The sequence below is a fragment of the Oncorhynchus nerka genome, linkage group LG27 (genome assembly GCF_034236695.1).
Source record: "Oncorhynchus nerka isolate Pitt River linkage group LG27, Oner_Uvic_2.0, whole genome shotgun sequence".
Classification (NCBI taxonomy): Eukaryota; Metazoa; Chordata; class Actinopteri; order Salmoniformes; family Salmonidae; genus Oncorhynchus; species Oncorhynchus nerka.
The window spans coordinates 44,387,426-44,402,228 of record NC_088422.1 but is presented as its reverse complement, the minus strand read 5'-3'; the positions used below and the strand labels follow the sequence as shown (position 1 = coordinate 44,402,228).

The 14,803-nt window shown below is 43.3% G+C and overlaps 1 protein-coding gene across 1 annotated transcript; it reads left to right on the top strand.

Moving 5' to 3' along the window:
- The first annotated feature begins 4,586 nt into the window (after window positions 1-4,586).
- LOC115111856 (zinc finger protein 366-like) lies at window positions 4,587-14,803 on the top strand. Its single transcript, XM_029638345.2, has 7 exons — window positions 4,587-4,789; window positions 6,638-7,675; window positions 8,096-8,263; window positions 9,638-9,788; window positions 10,349-10,540; window positions 11,991-12,165; window positions 12,301-14,803. The coding sequence occupies exons 2-7, from the start codon at window positions 6,642-6,644 to the stop codon at window positions 13,212-13,214; spliced, it is 2,634 nt and encodes an 877-aa protein (XP_029494205.2). The 5' UTR covers window positions 4,587-4,789; window positions 6,638-6,641; the 3' UTR covers window positions 13,215-14,803.

The window sequence follows — 14,803 nt, the reverse complement described above, 5'->3', positions numbered from 1 at the left end:
CTCTACTGAGAGAATGATAGATGAGGAATAGAAAGAGCGAAAGGGATAAGAGGGCTACAGACATGGACAGAGAGGAGTCTGAATATTCCGTCTAACATTCCCATTGCACTGTCAACTGGAAATATCATACAAATCTGAAACACTGAAATCCAAACAAACTCAACAAGGCATACAACCAGAGACAGACTGACACACAACACCTATACACATATCCACAGAGACAAGCTCACTTGCTGATCTCCCAGTGTACAGCACAAGGCAAATCCGTTGGCTCGTTCCGGAGTGACTCCCAGGTGAATGTTGAAGTTCTGTATCTTCCGTGGCACCCAGACCTCTTATACACCCTCTCCGGGAGTGACACGGACCCCTGACAACCACTTAAGGTGTGTATTAATGAGCCTGTCTTACTCCCCCTTCCCCCTGATAGTGCTGGACTGGGCAGAGGCCTGGCCACTGGTGCAGCAATACAGTGGCCTGGAGTGGTCCAAGCCATAGAGACAGTCATTAGTGGAGGGCCTGTGTCCGTGACCATGCATGTGAGAGAGGAGAGGGGTTAAGAATGAGACAGAGCAAAGGTGTTTAGTATGTAGATGGAGATGGGGGGGGGGGGTGTTGAACCTCGACCTATGGCCTATTATTAGAAAGATGAGAGCAGTGAGCAATGTTTTTCAGTGAGCAGTGTTTTTCAGTGTTAGCTGACAGACTGGCAGACCACATCCTATATGTGTTCCAGATCAAGGACTGGGAAGCAGGATCATAAAGTGGTTGGATAAGACCTATCTGGACATATTTGTTCCCCTTACTGGGATTCTCCACTAGGGGTTCTCTTATCAATGCACTTCATGATCTTATTGGCTAAGGACTACAAGAAGCATCACATCATCTTCAAATCAAATTCATCTTTGTTTGGTTTGCTAATTAAAAAGCAACAATATGCAGCTAGCGTAGTCCATAATTACATAAATATGATTACACAATCTTTGTCAAATGTATACACACACACGCACACAAACACACACACACACTCCTGATATACCTGATTTGTCACCTTTAATAATCTTGCTAATACCTAAAAGGATTTAGTACACATTGTCGAGGTCTTAGGTTAATTGATTAAATGAGCCCATTAACACAGACAATGCTAATCAGCTTCCTACTAAAGGCTTTTGACTCTTCCAATGAGATGAGCTCAATTAGCGCCTTCCGGATTAGTAATCCGGTTATTGATGGAGAAAGGCAGGGTCAAGATTTATGCAAATTTAGTTTACGTCAGACGATTGGTACATACACGTGTCATAAGATGACATCATAGTTTTCAACCTTTCAGAGACAGTAAACACTCCTCTTGTATGATGAGTCACTGTGAGGTAGGACAAGAAAAGGCTGGGTGTTCCTGCCAGAAACCTGCCTATATGCTTGCGTATAGGCCTGACTGAGAGACTGATGATGGCCCAGTTCAAATATTTTTTATATGCATCCTCACTTTTAAAGTTGATTTGAAGAGGCTCATTTTAAGTGATGCTGCAGAGAAGCTGGTGTTTGGAGGATATATTGGCACGGTGTTGTTACAGAGTATCGATTTAGCCAGTCAGCTGAAAAAAAGTTGTGTGTGTTGCTATGACAACCAGCTCAATTTGCTGTCTGTCTCCATCAGACACATTCACATTATAATTCGACGACTAGGACAAAAAGGCTTCTCAACAGTTTTCACCCCCAAGCCATAAGACTCCTGAACAGGTAATCAAATGGCTACCCGGACTATTTGCATTGTGTGCCCCCTCCAACTCCCCACCCCTCGTTTTACACTGCTGCTACTCTCTGTTTATCAAAAATGCATAGTCACTTCAACTATACATTCATGTACATACTACCTCAATTGGGCCGACCGACCAGTGCTCCCGCACATTGGCTAACTGGGCTATCTGCATTGTGTCCCACCCACCACCCGCCAATCCCTCTTTTATGCTACTGCTACTCTCTGTTCATCATATATACATAGTCACTTTAACCATATCTACATGTACATACTACCTCAATCAGTCTGACTAACCGGTGTCTGTATGTAGCCTCGCTGCTTTTATAGCCTCCTAAATCGGAGGGTCTGCTGTCCGGACCTCTGGCAGTCTCTATGGGGGTGCCACAGGGTTCAATTCTTGGACCGACTCTCTTCTCTGTATACATCAATGAGGTCGCTCTTGCTGCTGGTGAGTCTCTGATCCACCTCTACGCAGACGACACCATTCTGTATACTTCCGGCCCTTCTTTGGACACTGTGTTAACAACCCTCCATGCAAGCTTCAATGCCATACAACTCTCCTTCCGTGGCCTCCAATTGCTCTTAAATACAAGTAAAACTAAATGCATGCTCTTCAACCGATCGCTACCTGCACCTACCCGCCTGTCCAACATCACTACTCTGGACGGCTCTGACTTAGAATACGTGGACAACTACAAATACTTAGGTGTCTGGTTAGACTGTAAACTCTCCTTCCAGACCCATATCAAACATCTCCAATCCAAAGTTAAATCTAGAATTGGCTTCCTATTTCGCAACAAAGCATCCTTCACTCATGCTGCCAAACATACCCTTGTAAAATTGACCATCCTACCAATCCTCGACTTTGGCGATGTCATTTACAAAATAGCCTCCAATACCCTACTCAACAAATTGGATGCAGTCTATCACAGTGCAATCCGTTTTGTCACCAAAGCCCCATATACTACCCACCATTGCGACCTGTACGCTCTCGTTGGCTGGCCCTCGCTTCATACTGCGTCGCCAAACCCACTGGCTCCATGTCATCTACAAGACCCTGCTAGGTAAAGTCCCCCTTATCTCAGCTCGCTGGTCACCATAGCATCTCCCACCTGTAGCACACGCTCCAGCAGGTATATCTCTCTAGTCACCCCAAAACCAATTCTTTCTTTGGCCGCCTCTCCTTCCAGTTCTCTGCTGCCAATGACTGAACGAACTACAAAAATCTCTTAAATTGGAAACACTTATCTCCCTCACTAGCTTTAAGCACCAACTGTCAGAGCATCTTACAGATTACTGCACCTGTACATAGCCCACCTATAATTTAGCCCAAACAACTACCTCTTTCCCAACTGTATTTAATTTATTTATTTATTTTGCTCCTTTGCACCCCATTATTTTTATTTCTACTTTGCACATTCTTCCATTGCAAAACTACCATTCCAGTGTTTTACTTGCTATATTGTATTTACTTTGCCACCATGGCCTTTTTTGCCTTTACCTCCCTTCTCACCTAATTTGCTCACATTGTATATAGACTTGTTTTTTTTTTACTGTATTATTGACTGTATGTTTGTTTTACTCCATGTGTAACTCTGTGTCGTTGTATGTGTCGGACTGCTTTGCTTTATCTTGGCCAGGTCGCAATTGTAAATGAGAACTTGTTCTCAACTTGCTTACCTGGTTAAATAAAGGTGAAATAAAAATAAATAAAAAAACTGTATATAGCCTGTCTTTTTACTGTTGTTTTATTTCTTTACCTACCTATTGTTCACCTAATACCTTTTTTGCACTACTGGTTAGAGCCTGTAAGTAAGCATTTCACTGTAAGGTGTACACCTGTTGTATTCGGCACACATGACAAATAAATGATGAGCCAGTGGATTGTGCATTCAGATGGAACAGAGTAAATAGGAATTTTAACGTCATAGATTTAGCCGGTGGTAACTTGGCTGGAATGCTCTTTTAACCAATCAGGGTTCAGGATTAGACCTACCCGTTGTATAATACCCGGTAGACTACCAGTCAGACATATTGCTCAACAACTGAGCTCTTCTCCCATGGTTCAGTGAGGTTCTCCAACGCCATGTGGCTCTATTGACTCACTACACGTTACACTGTCCTAATACGATTCAACTCAATCCTTCTGTTTATGCTACAGAACACCTCCCCATCACCCAAGTGGGTAAAGCAGACCAGGTGAACAAAGGAATACCTTGAAATAGTCTAATGTTCCCAGTCATTACATTGATACCCTAATATAAAATATGTCAAAGCAGACAGAGCTTCACTTTGATTTAGTTTTGTGTCTATACAACTTGAAATGCTGAAGTCATGTCATCAGGGCACTGGAACTTTCTACATAGAAATTACAACCTAACCAAGAGCATTCATCAGCTTCACAAAACTAAATATGATTCCTAATTCAATTCAATCATATATCCATAAATTGTCTTTCTAGCATCAATTGTTTTTTCACATTTCCTGAAGCCATTACTGCACTAACTTCATAGCTACGTACTGTGGTGTTATGTTCAACCCTGCAGGATGGGAAAAGCAGAAATGTGAAAGTGGCTCCCAGAACTGTTGGTGTTGAAAGTCTAAAACTCCTCTCCTAGACTTGCATGCCTTTTAATGAATGCACAATATTTAAACAACGTTGTAGTACTATTGAATTGTTAAAAACAAAACCTTATTTTGTAAAGAAATGAAGATGTCTATCTAGGGTTTCCTTATTTTTCTGCAGGAAGGCACTAGGCTTGTTGACTTCCTCTCCCCTCCCTTCCTTCCTTCTCTCCGAAGGTACTCATCTGAAAAATGAGAACAAAGTGATTGTTCCTGTTCACTTTCTTAAGTCACTTCAAATGCTGTCCGTGGACGGGTAGCTCATTGTCAGGACAGGAGCAGGGCGAGAGCGGAGCAGAGTAGCCAGAGAGATAGGTACAGGAGCTGGTACCTCACCCTAATACACAGCTACTGCACTACTGCAACAGTACAGAAGAGAGGACAGACAGGCTGAGCTACACTGAGCTGGTGAGTCCCTCAGATCCAACAGAGGACTAACAGGGTAGGGGTATGGTAGGGGGATGAGGAGGGGCTTTTGTTTTAATGTGTGAGTTGTATTGTATTCACTGGGGATGCAAACTAGCATGGCAGACAGATGGAGAGCGACAGATGGTTCTTTCCATGCTGTACCATGTTCTGTGTATAGTATTGTAATGTTGTATACTTCACATCATGATATTCCTTTCACACTTTGAACGCAATAACAAATTGAAGCTTAGAGTAGACTATTTGTTGTGTCTTTCTATGAACAAAAATTTATTTGTGATCTAATCTTTATCCTTTATGATGACCATCACCATCCCTTTCCCTATCTCTTTCAACATTGGAAGATCTCACTGTATTTGCTTCTCTGGAACACAGGCGGTTGGTGAAACCTTAATTGGGGAGGACTGGCTCGTGGTAAAGGCTGGAGGGGAATAGGTGGAATGGTATCAAATTAGTGTTGTAAAGTACTTAAGTAAAAATAGTTTAAGTACTACATAAGTCGTTTTTTGGGGTATCTGTGTTTTACTTTATTATTTATATTTTTGACAACTTTTACTTTAACTTACTACATTCTTAAAGAAAATAATGTACTTTTTACTCCATACATTTTCCCTGACAACCAAAAGTATATTTTGAATGCTTAGCAGGACAGGAACATGGTCTATCTCACACACTTATCCAGATAACATCCTTGGTTATCCCTACTGGCTCTGGTCTGGCGGACTCACCAAACACATGCTTCGTTTGTAAATTATGTGTGTTGGAGCGTGCCCCTGGCTATCTGTGAATAAAATAAAAACATGAAAATGGTGCCATCTGGTTTGCTTAATATAAGGAATTTTTAAAAAATTACTTTTGCTTTTGATACTTAAGTATATTTTAGCAATTACATTTATTTTTGATACTTAAGTCAATTTAAAACCAAATATTTTTAGACTTTTACTCATGTTGTATTTTACTGGGTGACTTTACTTTTACTCAAGTATGACAATCCGGTACTTTTTCCACCACTGTATCATATGTTTGATGCCAGTCCATTCGCTCCGTTCCATCCATTATTACGAGCCGTCCTCCTCTCAGCAGCCCCTACTGCTGTAGAACAGTTCACAGAAACATCCCTCACACTGTATTTACATAAATAGCCTTATTATTAACAGTATTGTCTCATCCTCTTTTAGCTGATCTGCAGAAGTTGAACAGTTCCCCGTCACATTGTCTGATTCACTCTATCACAGCTAATCTCATTTGTCTGGCTTCAGTTCAAAACCACAAAGGCTCCAACATTAGCCTGATCATACACAGGCTACTCTTTCGTGTATGTCGTTGATTGGTTCTTCAGAGAGAATACAGGGTATGCAGACCTACAAATTGTCCATTGTCCAATTGTCCATGTTTGGAACATGGGGATCTCTAAAGCACAGTAAGATATCATATATAGAGCAATAGCGGAGGACAAAAGGAGAAGTAAATCTTCCACCCATCCGTGCAAAAATATGAACAGAGCAGAGTGAGAGGGAGAAGTGTAATAGTGTGCAAGCGGGAGAGGTAAAAGTTAGTTCCTGATTTCAGAGGGGCAGCAGGTAGCCTGGTGGTTAGAGTCTTGGCCCAGTAAGCGGAAGGTTGCTAGATCAAATCCCAGAGCTGCCAAGGTAGAAATCTGTTGTTCTGCCCCTGAACAAGGCAGTTAACCCACTGTTCCTAGCTGTGTAGTAGTTGGGTCATTTAAGTGCTGTTTCCTATTCTTCAGGTCTCAAAGAAGCATTCTTATGATAAATATATTGTAATAGTTTAAATAAATAACTGGTTTCCTCTCTGTATTTCCCCATGCAGGTAAATGATGGACACAGATGTCCTAGGTTTCAGACCAGACAGGAGGAGTCCTCTTAGGGAAGACCTGAGGCCTGTCTCTCACCCCAGTCTTTACCTGAGCCAATCTCCACTCGACCTGAACCTCCCCAAACGCTCCCCGACCAGAGAGGCCTACAGCACCACCTTCAGCCCTCTGACTCACCATCTCCCTATGGGCCTTGAGGGTATTCATTACACCCAGAGAGAAGGCTCCCAAAAACGTAAAAGAACTCCATTCAAAATGGAGGGTTCCGAATCCCCCACTCCTGGAGACATGGAGGAGGTGGAGCGTCGAGGCAACACCAGGACTGTTGATCTCTCCCACCTTCCGTTCTCCCTCCCTTCTCATCCGCGTCTCTCTCCCTCTCCCATGCCCATCCCAGGTATGATTGACCTGACCCGGCTCCAGCTGCACAACAGGGCTCGGTCCAGGTATGATCCACCTATGGGCCTCGCAATGCAGGTGAAACAGGAACCAATCAGCCCCTCACCTCTGTGGCCTCCCTCTCCTCTCCTCCTGCACCACCCTCCTCCCCCATTCTTTCCCTCTCTCCACCCCAGCCTCCTCCCCTTCCCATTTTTCATGCCTGGGCCTGTCATGCACCTCTCTCCTGGAGCCTTCTACCCCAGAGAGGCCCTCAGACCTAGTCGGTGTGGCCCAGACGGAGGCCCCCGAGGTGGGATGACCAGCGTTGAGAAGCTAGGTCTCAACATCCACATTGACGACAGCTACTACGTAGATGTAGGGGGAGACCAGAAGCGTTGGAAGTGCCGTATGTGTGAGAAGTCATACACCTCCAAGTATAACCTGGTCACACACATCCTGGGCCACAGCGGGATCAAGCCTCATGGCTGCCACCTGTGTGGGAAGCTGTTCAAGCAGCTGAGCCACCTGCACACCCACCTTCTTACCCACCAGGGCACAAGGCCACACAAGTGCCAGGTGTGCCACAAAGCCTTCACCCAGACCAGCCATCTGAAGAGACACATGATGCAGCATAGTGATGTGAAGCCATACAGGTCAGTACTGGGATGAGCTTTGTCTAGACTGTCTGTTCCGTTTCACACACCCAGGAGATACTCTTTCGTTTGTCGAGTAGATAACTAAGAAAATGGTTTAATTAACAAGGACCTTACATTACATGCCTTCAGTCTTTGACTCAAACTTACAGGGAAACTCCACCCTTACGATGCAAAATGCATCATGCCGGCAGTATTTATGAAAATGTGATTGCAGACATGCAAAACATGTTGGGACTGTATCAACAATGGACTAATGAAACAAATACCAAAATATAGCTTTTGGGGGGAATTTTCATTTAAGAAGATAAACTAAAGTTCAGGAATAGTTATAACTATGACTATTCATTACTCTTGATTAGTTAGTGTCTACATTCTGCTTGACAAAAAAAACAATTGCTATTCATCTCTCCTCTCCAGTTGTGGGGTGTGTGGTAGGGGCTTTGCCTATCCTAGTGAGCTGCGGGCCCATGAGCTGAAGCATGAGAAGGGCCAGGAGAACGTATGTGTAGAGTGTGGTCTAGACTTCCCCACTCTGGCCCAGCTCAAGAGACACCTGACGGCCCACAGAGGACCCACCCTCTACAGGTACATATACCCAGAAACACCAGCTGGGTTTTAAACCAGAAACTGTTTTTTTTTTTAAAGAAGATTTTAAAAGGGGGGGGGGGTTTAAACACATTACCTCATACGTCTGTTACCCTTATTTCTGGTTGTGGGTTCGGCAGCAAAAAATTAAATGCGGATTATAACAGGAAACTAGTTATGTCGCTTTCATAATAAAAGTCCCAAAAGACTTACAGTACCTAACACTAGAATAAACGTCCTTATAAAACTAAGGCTACATGTCTACTACTGTACATCTAATACAGTATGATTGTACAGTTATACAGTCTCGGGTATAAGCAAACGCTCTGATGAAGGCTCCGATGCCGAAATGTGTACGCTTTTAATAAATAAGAAGTACAGTTCTGACTAGACCTCCATGTTCATCAAGTGGCTGAATATCTCTTTCACATTAATTTTGAACTTGAACTTGAATGTAAACATGTTATTTAATGCAAGCAACTTTCCGTTGACTCCCAATGTAGTGGGAACGATTGAGCTTTTTTTGGATAAATCCAGGCCACTTCAGAGTGTCTGTTTTCTGTCCAGGTGTAGTGAGTTTGTGTTTATGTGTCTAGGTGTTGTGTCTCTTTTCTGTCCAGGTGTAGTGAGTTTGTGTTTATGTGTCTAGGTGTTGTGTCTGTTTTCTGTCCAGGTGTAGTGAGTTTGTGTTTATGTGTCTAGGTTTTGTGTCTGTTTTCTGTCCAGGTGTAGTGAGTTTGTGTTTATGTGTCTAGGTGTTGTGTCTCTTTTCTGTCCAGGTGTAGTGAGTTTGTGTTTATGTGTCTAGGTGTTGTTTCTGTTTTCTGTCCAGGTGTAGTGAGTTTGTGTTTATGTGTCTAGGTTTTGTGTCTGTTTTCTGTCCAGGTGTAGTGAGTTTGTGTTTATGTGTCTAGGTGTTGTTTCTGTTTTCTGTCCAGGTGTAGTGAGTTTGTGTTTATGTGTCTAGGTTTTGTGTCTGTTTTCTGTCCAGGTGTAGTGAGTTTGTGTTTCTGTGTCTAGGTGTAGTGTCTGTTTTCTGTCCAGATGTAGTGAGTTTGTGTTTTTGTGTCTAGGTGTAGTGTCTGTTTTCTGTCCAGATGTAGTGAGTTTGTGTTTTTGTGTCTAGGTGTAGTGTCTGTTTTCTGTATAGGTGTAGTGAATGTCTGTTTTCTGTATAGGTGTAGTGAATGTCTGTTTTCTGTATAGGTGTAGTGAATGTCTGTTTTCTGTATAGGTGTAGTGAATGTCTGTTTTCTGTATAGGTGTAGTAAATGTCTGTTTTCTGTATAGGTGTAGTGAATGTCTGTTTTCTGTATAGGTGTAGTGAATGTCTGTTTTCTGTATAGGTGTAGTGAATGTCTGTTTTCTGTATAGGTGTAGTGAGTGCCAGAAGAGCTTCCAGTACCCCAGTCAGCTGCAGAACCACATGATGAAGCACAAAGACATCCGGCCATACATCTGCAGCGAGTGTGGCATGGAGTTCATACAGTCCCATCACCTCAAACAGCACACACTCACACATAAAGTAAGGCTGGGTGGGGTCTTCACACTGTCCAAGTACTAATGTCCACTAATGTCAACATGTGTGTTTGGATGAAAATGTCTTTACAGGGCTAGGTTGTGTTGTGGGGATGAAGCGTTTACCCGTGGGTCAGTGGGTGTTAAGGTAGACTATACCTGTTGGTGACAGGACACTAACATCAGGAGCCTTTCCATTTGGTGACTTTGTTATTGTTTTTCATTTGCCGTAGGATATTCATGACAGTATGATGGCTTTTACACTACTGGGCATCATTGCACATCATTGCTTCTGCTTCAAACAGTATTTTAGTACTACATGGTGAAGCCAGGACAAAGAGCAGCTGTCCTCAAAAACAGACAAATGAGGCTTTGTTACAGTAACAGTAGCTGCATGTTTAGGCATTGTTTTAATGATACAAGGCATCCACTCTCTTGGTGTCATGCTAACATCTTGCTGCGATGTCTTGCTTGTCCCTGACGGACTTGCTTGTCAAGACGTAAGAAAATCTTCCACGATGATGGTCATTTCTCTCTCTTCTCTTTCTCTCTCTCTCTATATATCAGGGGGTGAAGGAGCACAAGTGTCGTATCTGTGGTCGTGAGTTCACCCTTCTGGCCAACATGAAGCGCCACATCCTGATCCATACTAACATCCGGGCCTATCAGTGCCACCTCTGCTTCAAGAGCTTTGTCCAGAAACAGACCCTCAAGGCCCACATGATCGTCCACTCTGACATCAAACCCTACAAATGCAAGGTGAGTGTTCTGATGGGGAATGTTCTTATGACATTCTAATTGCCACATGCAACTCCTTTTAAAGCCAGGGAATCTGAAGATAATACATCTTGTAGATGCATGTCAATAGTACCACAATTGGCTATCTGTCTTGCATGTCTTTTTACATCTCTGACCAAGTTAACCTGCTTGGTTACTTGAACACAGATGGTTGAACATGTGTTTTGGCAGGGGTTCCCAAACTCTTTCACCCCCCGGACATTTCTGACAGGTTATAAATAGCTCTCTATGGTATGCAATGGCTGACATAACAAGTGTAACTGATGATGCACTACCCAATTTCGAAATTGCAAGAGTAGGTTTAAAGCCGAGTTCCTTTAAAAAAATGAATAATACCCTAATAAGGGTTAGGGTATAGCAGGGTTATTACTATAATATAAAGTCTCTGTTGTGTTAAGTGGGACCAAGTTTAAGCTAATGAAGCCAACTGACACTCTGCAGCAACTCCACACTCTGTGACATTGTTCTCCAGTAGGAGGGTTGAGACGATGAGCAAATAGCAGATAGAGAGGGGATTTGGCAGTGAGTTCCATCCTCGTCCATAGGAAGGATATCGCTGCACAAACTGCCTCTTTAACAATGGCCCCCAGCCTCCCGGGAGAATGGGCCACACAAATAGATTTCATCTCGCTTTCTCTGTTGCTGGAGGGAACGCTTCCTGTTTTCTCACGGTCCTCTTGGACAGTTTACAGTCCCTCTCTCCTCCTGAAGGAAAGGACCACCCTAATAAAAAAGAATGCAGAGGAAGGACAGCGCAGGAGTTGCCCTTCCCAGCCCTACTCTTCTGGCCCTGTCTCGCTTCAGCTTCCTCTGTGTGCGTGTGTCTGTGTGTGTGTCTGTGTGTGTGTGTGTGTGTGTGTGTGTGTGTGTGTGTGTGTGTGTGTGTGTGTGTGTGTGTGTGTGTGTGTGTGTGTGTGTGTGTGTGTGTGTGTGTGTGTGTGTGCGCGCACATTCATTCATGAGTACGTCCAGCTCCGGTTACAGCTCTGAGTGCAGAGAGGATTAGTCATCTAACACATTAGTTGTTTGATACAAACGAAAGTTTGATCAATGGGCACAGTTTTAGACTACATGGCGTGCAGTTTTGCCCTTGAATGGTATTTACTACACCATGAATTGCCACGGATGTGGTTCGGGGAATAATGGAATTCACAAGTTGTAATCAAGGAATGTGTACACAAACTATTTCAATAGTTGCTATTTAATTATTTATTTGAGGAAAAATTACAGCACATCTTGGTTTTGGTTTATCAACTTATCTGTCTGTTGCTTTCAAGCACGTACAATTCTTTCCTAGGACCCTGATGAAGTCTTTTTAGGTCAAAAATAAATCTGTTTTGTTCTTTAATACTTATTGGTTTGTCCGTGACCACATATTTGACTGCTTTCTTTTGTTTTTCCTTGTTTTCAGCTGTGTGGGAAGGAGTTCAACAGAATGCATAACCTGATGGGCCATATGCACCTGCACTCTGACAGCAGGCCCTTTAAGTGCCTCTACTGCCCCAGCAAGTTCACTCTGAAGGGAAATCTCACCCGCCACATGAAAGTCAAACATGGGATCATGGATAGAGGCCTGGATGCAAGAGGTAATTACTAAAGGCTATGGAGGAATTCATTATATGGTTCCTCCCTTCCTGCATTGAGACTTCCTACAACATTCCTACCCTGAAGCTAAATCAGAATCAGCCGGTCAGTTTGTAACATGAGTCTCTGTCCCTCAGTGTCCAGGCGACAGGGGCGCTTCTGCCTGTCGGCCCCTCTGGGCCTCCTGACCCGTTACAGCCAGGAAGAACCCTTTGACCTCTCCCAGAAGCCCAGGCAGCCGCGGCCCTGCCTGCGCCTCTCCCAGTCGGATGGGGAGAGCGTCCCGGGGAGCTCCTGTCAGGACGAGGATGAGGAGGAGAGCCTGTACAGGAGGAGCCAGTACAGCCCTGAGGTCTACCAACACCACACTGGGGGACAGGTGTACAGGTCTGAGACAGCTAAACAGATGTATAGACAGGACATGGAGACTAGTGGACATGTGTACCCTCCTGGGGCAGATGGTGAGGTTTATCAGCCTGTTCCAGAGCCAGGTGATGCAGATAAGCAGTTGTACCAGTGTGTGACAGGTAGACAGGTGTATGACTCTGACTCAGAGCTAGGTGACCAGCTGTACCAACCTAACCTAGAATTAGGTGACCAGATGTATGAAACGGAGTCAGAGGCAGGTGAACACCACATAGGTGGCAAGCTGTGTTATCCACAGTCAGGTAATACAGGTGAACATATGTACCACTCAGATTCCGAGGTAGGTAGCCAGTCGTACCATTCTGACCTAGACCAGCTAGAGATAGGTGACCAGGTGTACCAGCCTGACCCAGACCAGCTAGAGATAGGTGACCAGGTGTACCATTCTGATCCCGGCGAGGAGATGATGGACACACCTGAACCATGTGAAAAAGACTACCACTCAGACCCTGGTGTCTTAACAAAAAACGTAGGGACTGATGAGGAGGAAGAGGAGGATTTGGTGAGAGCTGGGAGCAGGGTGGAGGAAGAACAGAGAAAGCAGTTTAGACGTTATCTTAGCAGGGAAGAATACAGACGTGTAAGGAGTTATAACGACAGTAAGAGTTCCTCTTCTACCGAGTAGTGACAGGAGGAGTACGAGTCGTGAATAGGCTACTGTGCTGAAGAGAAGAGGGTTGAGAGCTATTGTAAAAGGGTGGGGAGAGAATTGAGTAGTAACTCGAATACGCCACTGGCGAGACCTCAGAGATAATGTTTGCTTCATAAGTGTTGTTTTAAATGTAGAAAAACATGCCAAATTGCTAACGAAATTAGTCCTGTAGCATTTAATACTGCTATAAAACCGAACAAAAATACGTTTGGAATTTGTATGACATATTTGAATAATCAAATGTTAGAATTAAACAATGAAGGCCTTTAAACACTTGTTGGACAATAATTGTACAAATGAAATGCCTTTTATGGTGTCTGACGGAGTTGAATCCAGTTAGTTGCACTTTACATCTTTCAAGAATCACTGAGCTCGAAAATAGCAACATTTTCTCACAGCCCAATTGGCAAAATGTGTAAAATAGCGTGCGATTAACTATAAAACGGCACATTTTTCTCTTCCTCTGACCTTGCCGGGGGCGCCCGCAAAACTGCGCAACGCCCCTGGAATAAGCTGTGAAGTGTGTTGTATTTCAGGCTGGTAGAACGAACAATACATGTGCATGTGAAAAGACGTATCTTAAAGAAAAGCTTAGTTGAAATCAGGGTGAAATTGTGCTGTGAATACAATTCTATTGTTTTGAAAATATATTTTTTCTAAATTGTTACTTTTTAACTAGTACTTGTCAATCTATAATTAATTAGCATGGGATTACAATGTGATCAAAGTGATTTATCTTTTTTAATGCTAGTTTCAAATGCTCTTCTACTGGAAGCTTTAATAGGTCTGTAAATTATGTTGTTTGTTGTGTGATATAATGAGCGAACAAAAGTAATCTCATCTAATGAGAGACTTTGAAATTAATAAAAGTGCTGTAAGAATTAAGAATTAAGATTTTTTTTTTGGGGGGGGGGAGATTTACTCTTTAAAGGTTGTCTCATGTGTAGAGGAAAGTAATGAGAAGGCACACCACAGCCCACTAAGCAAGGACCGACGGAGACGTCTTATGGACGTCTTTTTTTGGTTGTGTCTGGACTGGCCGCCTTTTTGGTGCGGTCCAGACTGGCCTTGATTTCAACATCCACAGACTTAGATTTTTGGTCTGGACCGGACCAAATCTGAACCAATTATAGATGTCTATGCTTGGTTCAGATTTGATCTGGTCCAGACCAACCTTAATTTGGCTCAAACATAGACATCTATGATTGGTTCAGATTAGGTCCGGTACTGAACCAATCATGCTCTACTGTACTGAACTGTGCCATACTGTACTGTGCTGTTCAAACTTGTGAAACATAGTCTAAATGTCTATGACTCGTTCAGATTTCGACCAGCCTTGATTCGTTCAGATTTTTACTTGTTTGGGGGCGGAGCTCATGAGAATAATACACAGCATGCTCTGCGAGATTGTGTGTATTGTGTGTATTGTTGTGAAATTGTTAGATATTACTTGTTAGATATTACTGCACTGTTGGAGCTAGAAACACAAGCATTTAGCTATACCCGCAATAACATCTGCTAACCATTTGTATGTGACCAATAAAATTTGATTTTGATTTGAA

Bases quoted from the DNA above. Each gene is read 5' to 3' on its own strand.
- LOC115111856 (XM_029638345.2), top strand. From the start codon at position 6,642: ATGATGGACACAGATGTCCTAGGTTTCAGACCAGACAGGAGGAGTCCT. The intron at 10,541-11,990 runs GTGAGTGTTCTG...CCTTGTTTTCAG, and splicing joins TCAAACCCTACAAATGCAAG to CTGTGTGGGAAGGAGTTCAA. The intron at 12,166-12,300 runs GTAATTACTAAA...TCTGTCCCTCAG, and splicing joins TAGAGGCCTGGATGCAAGAG to TGTCCAGGCGACAGGGGCGC.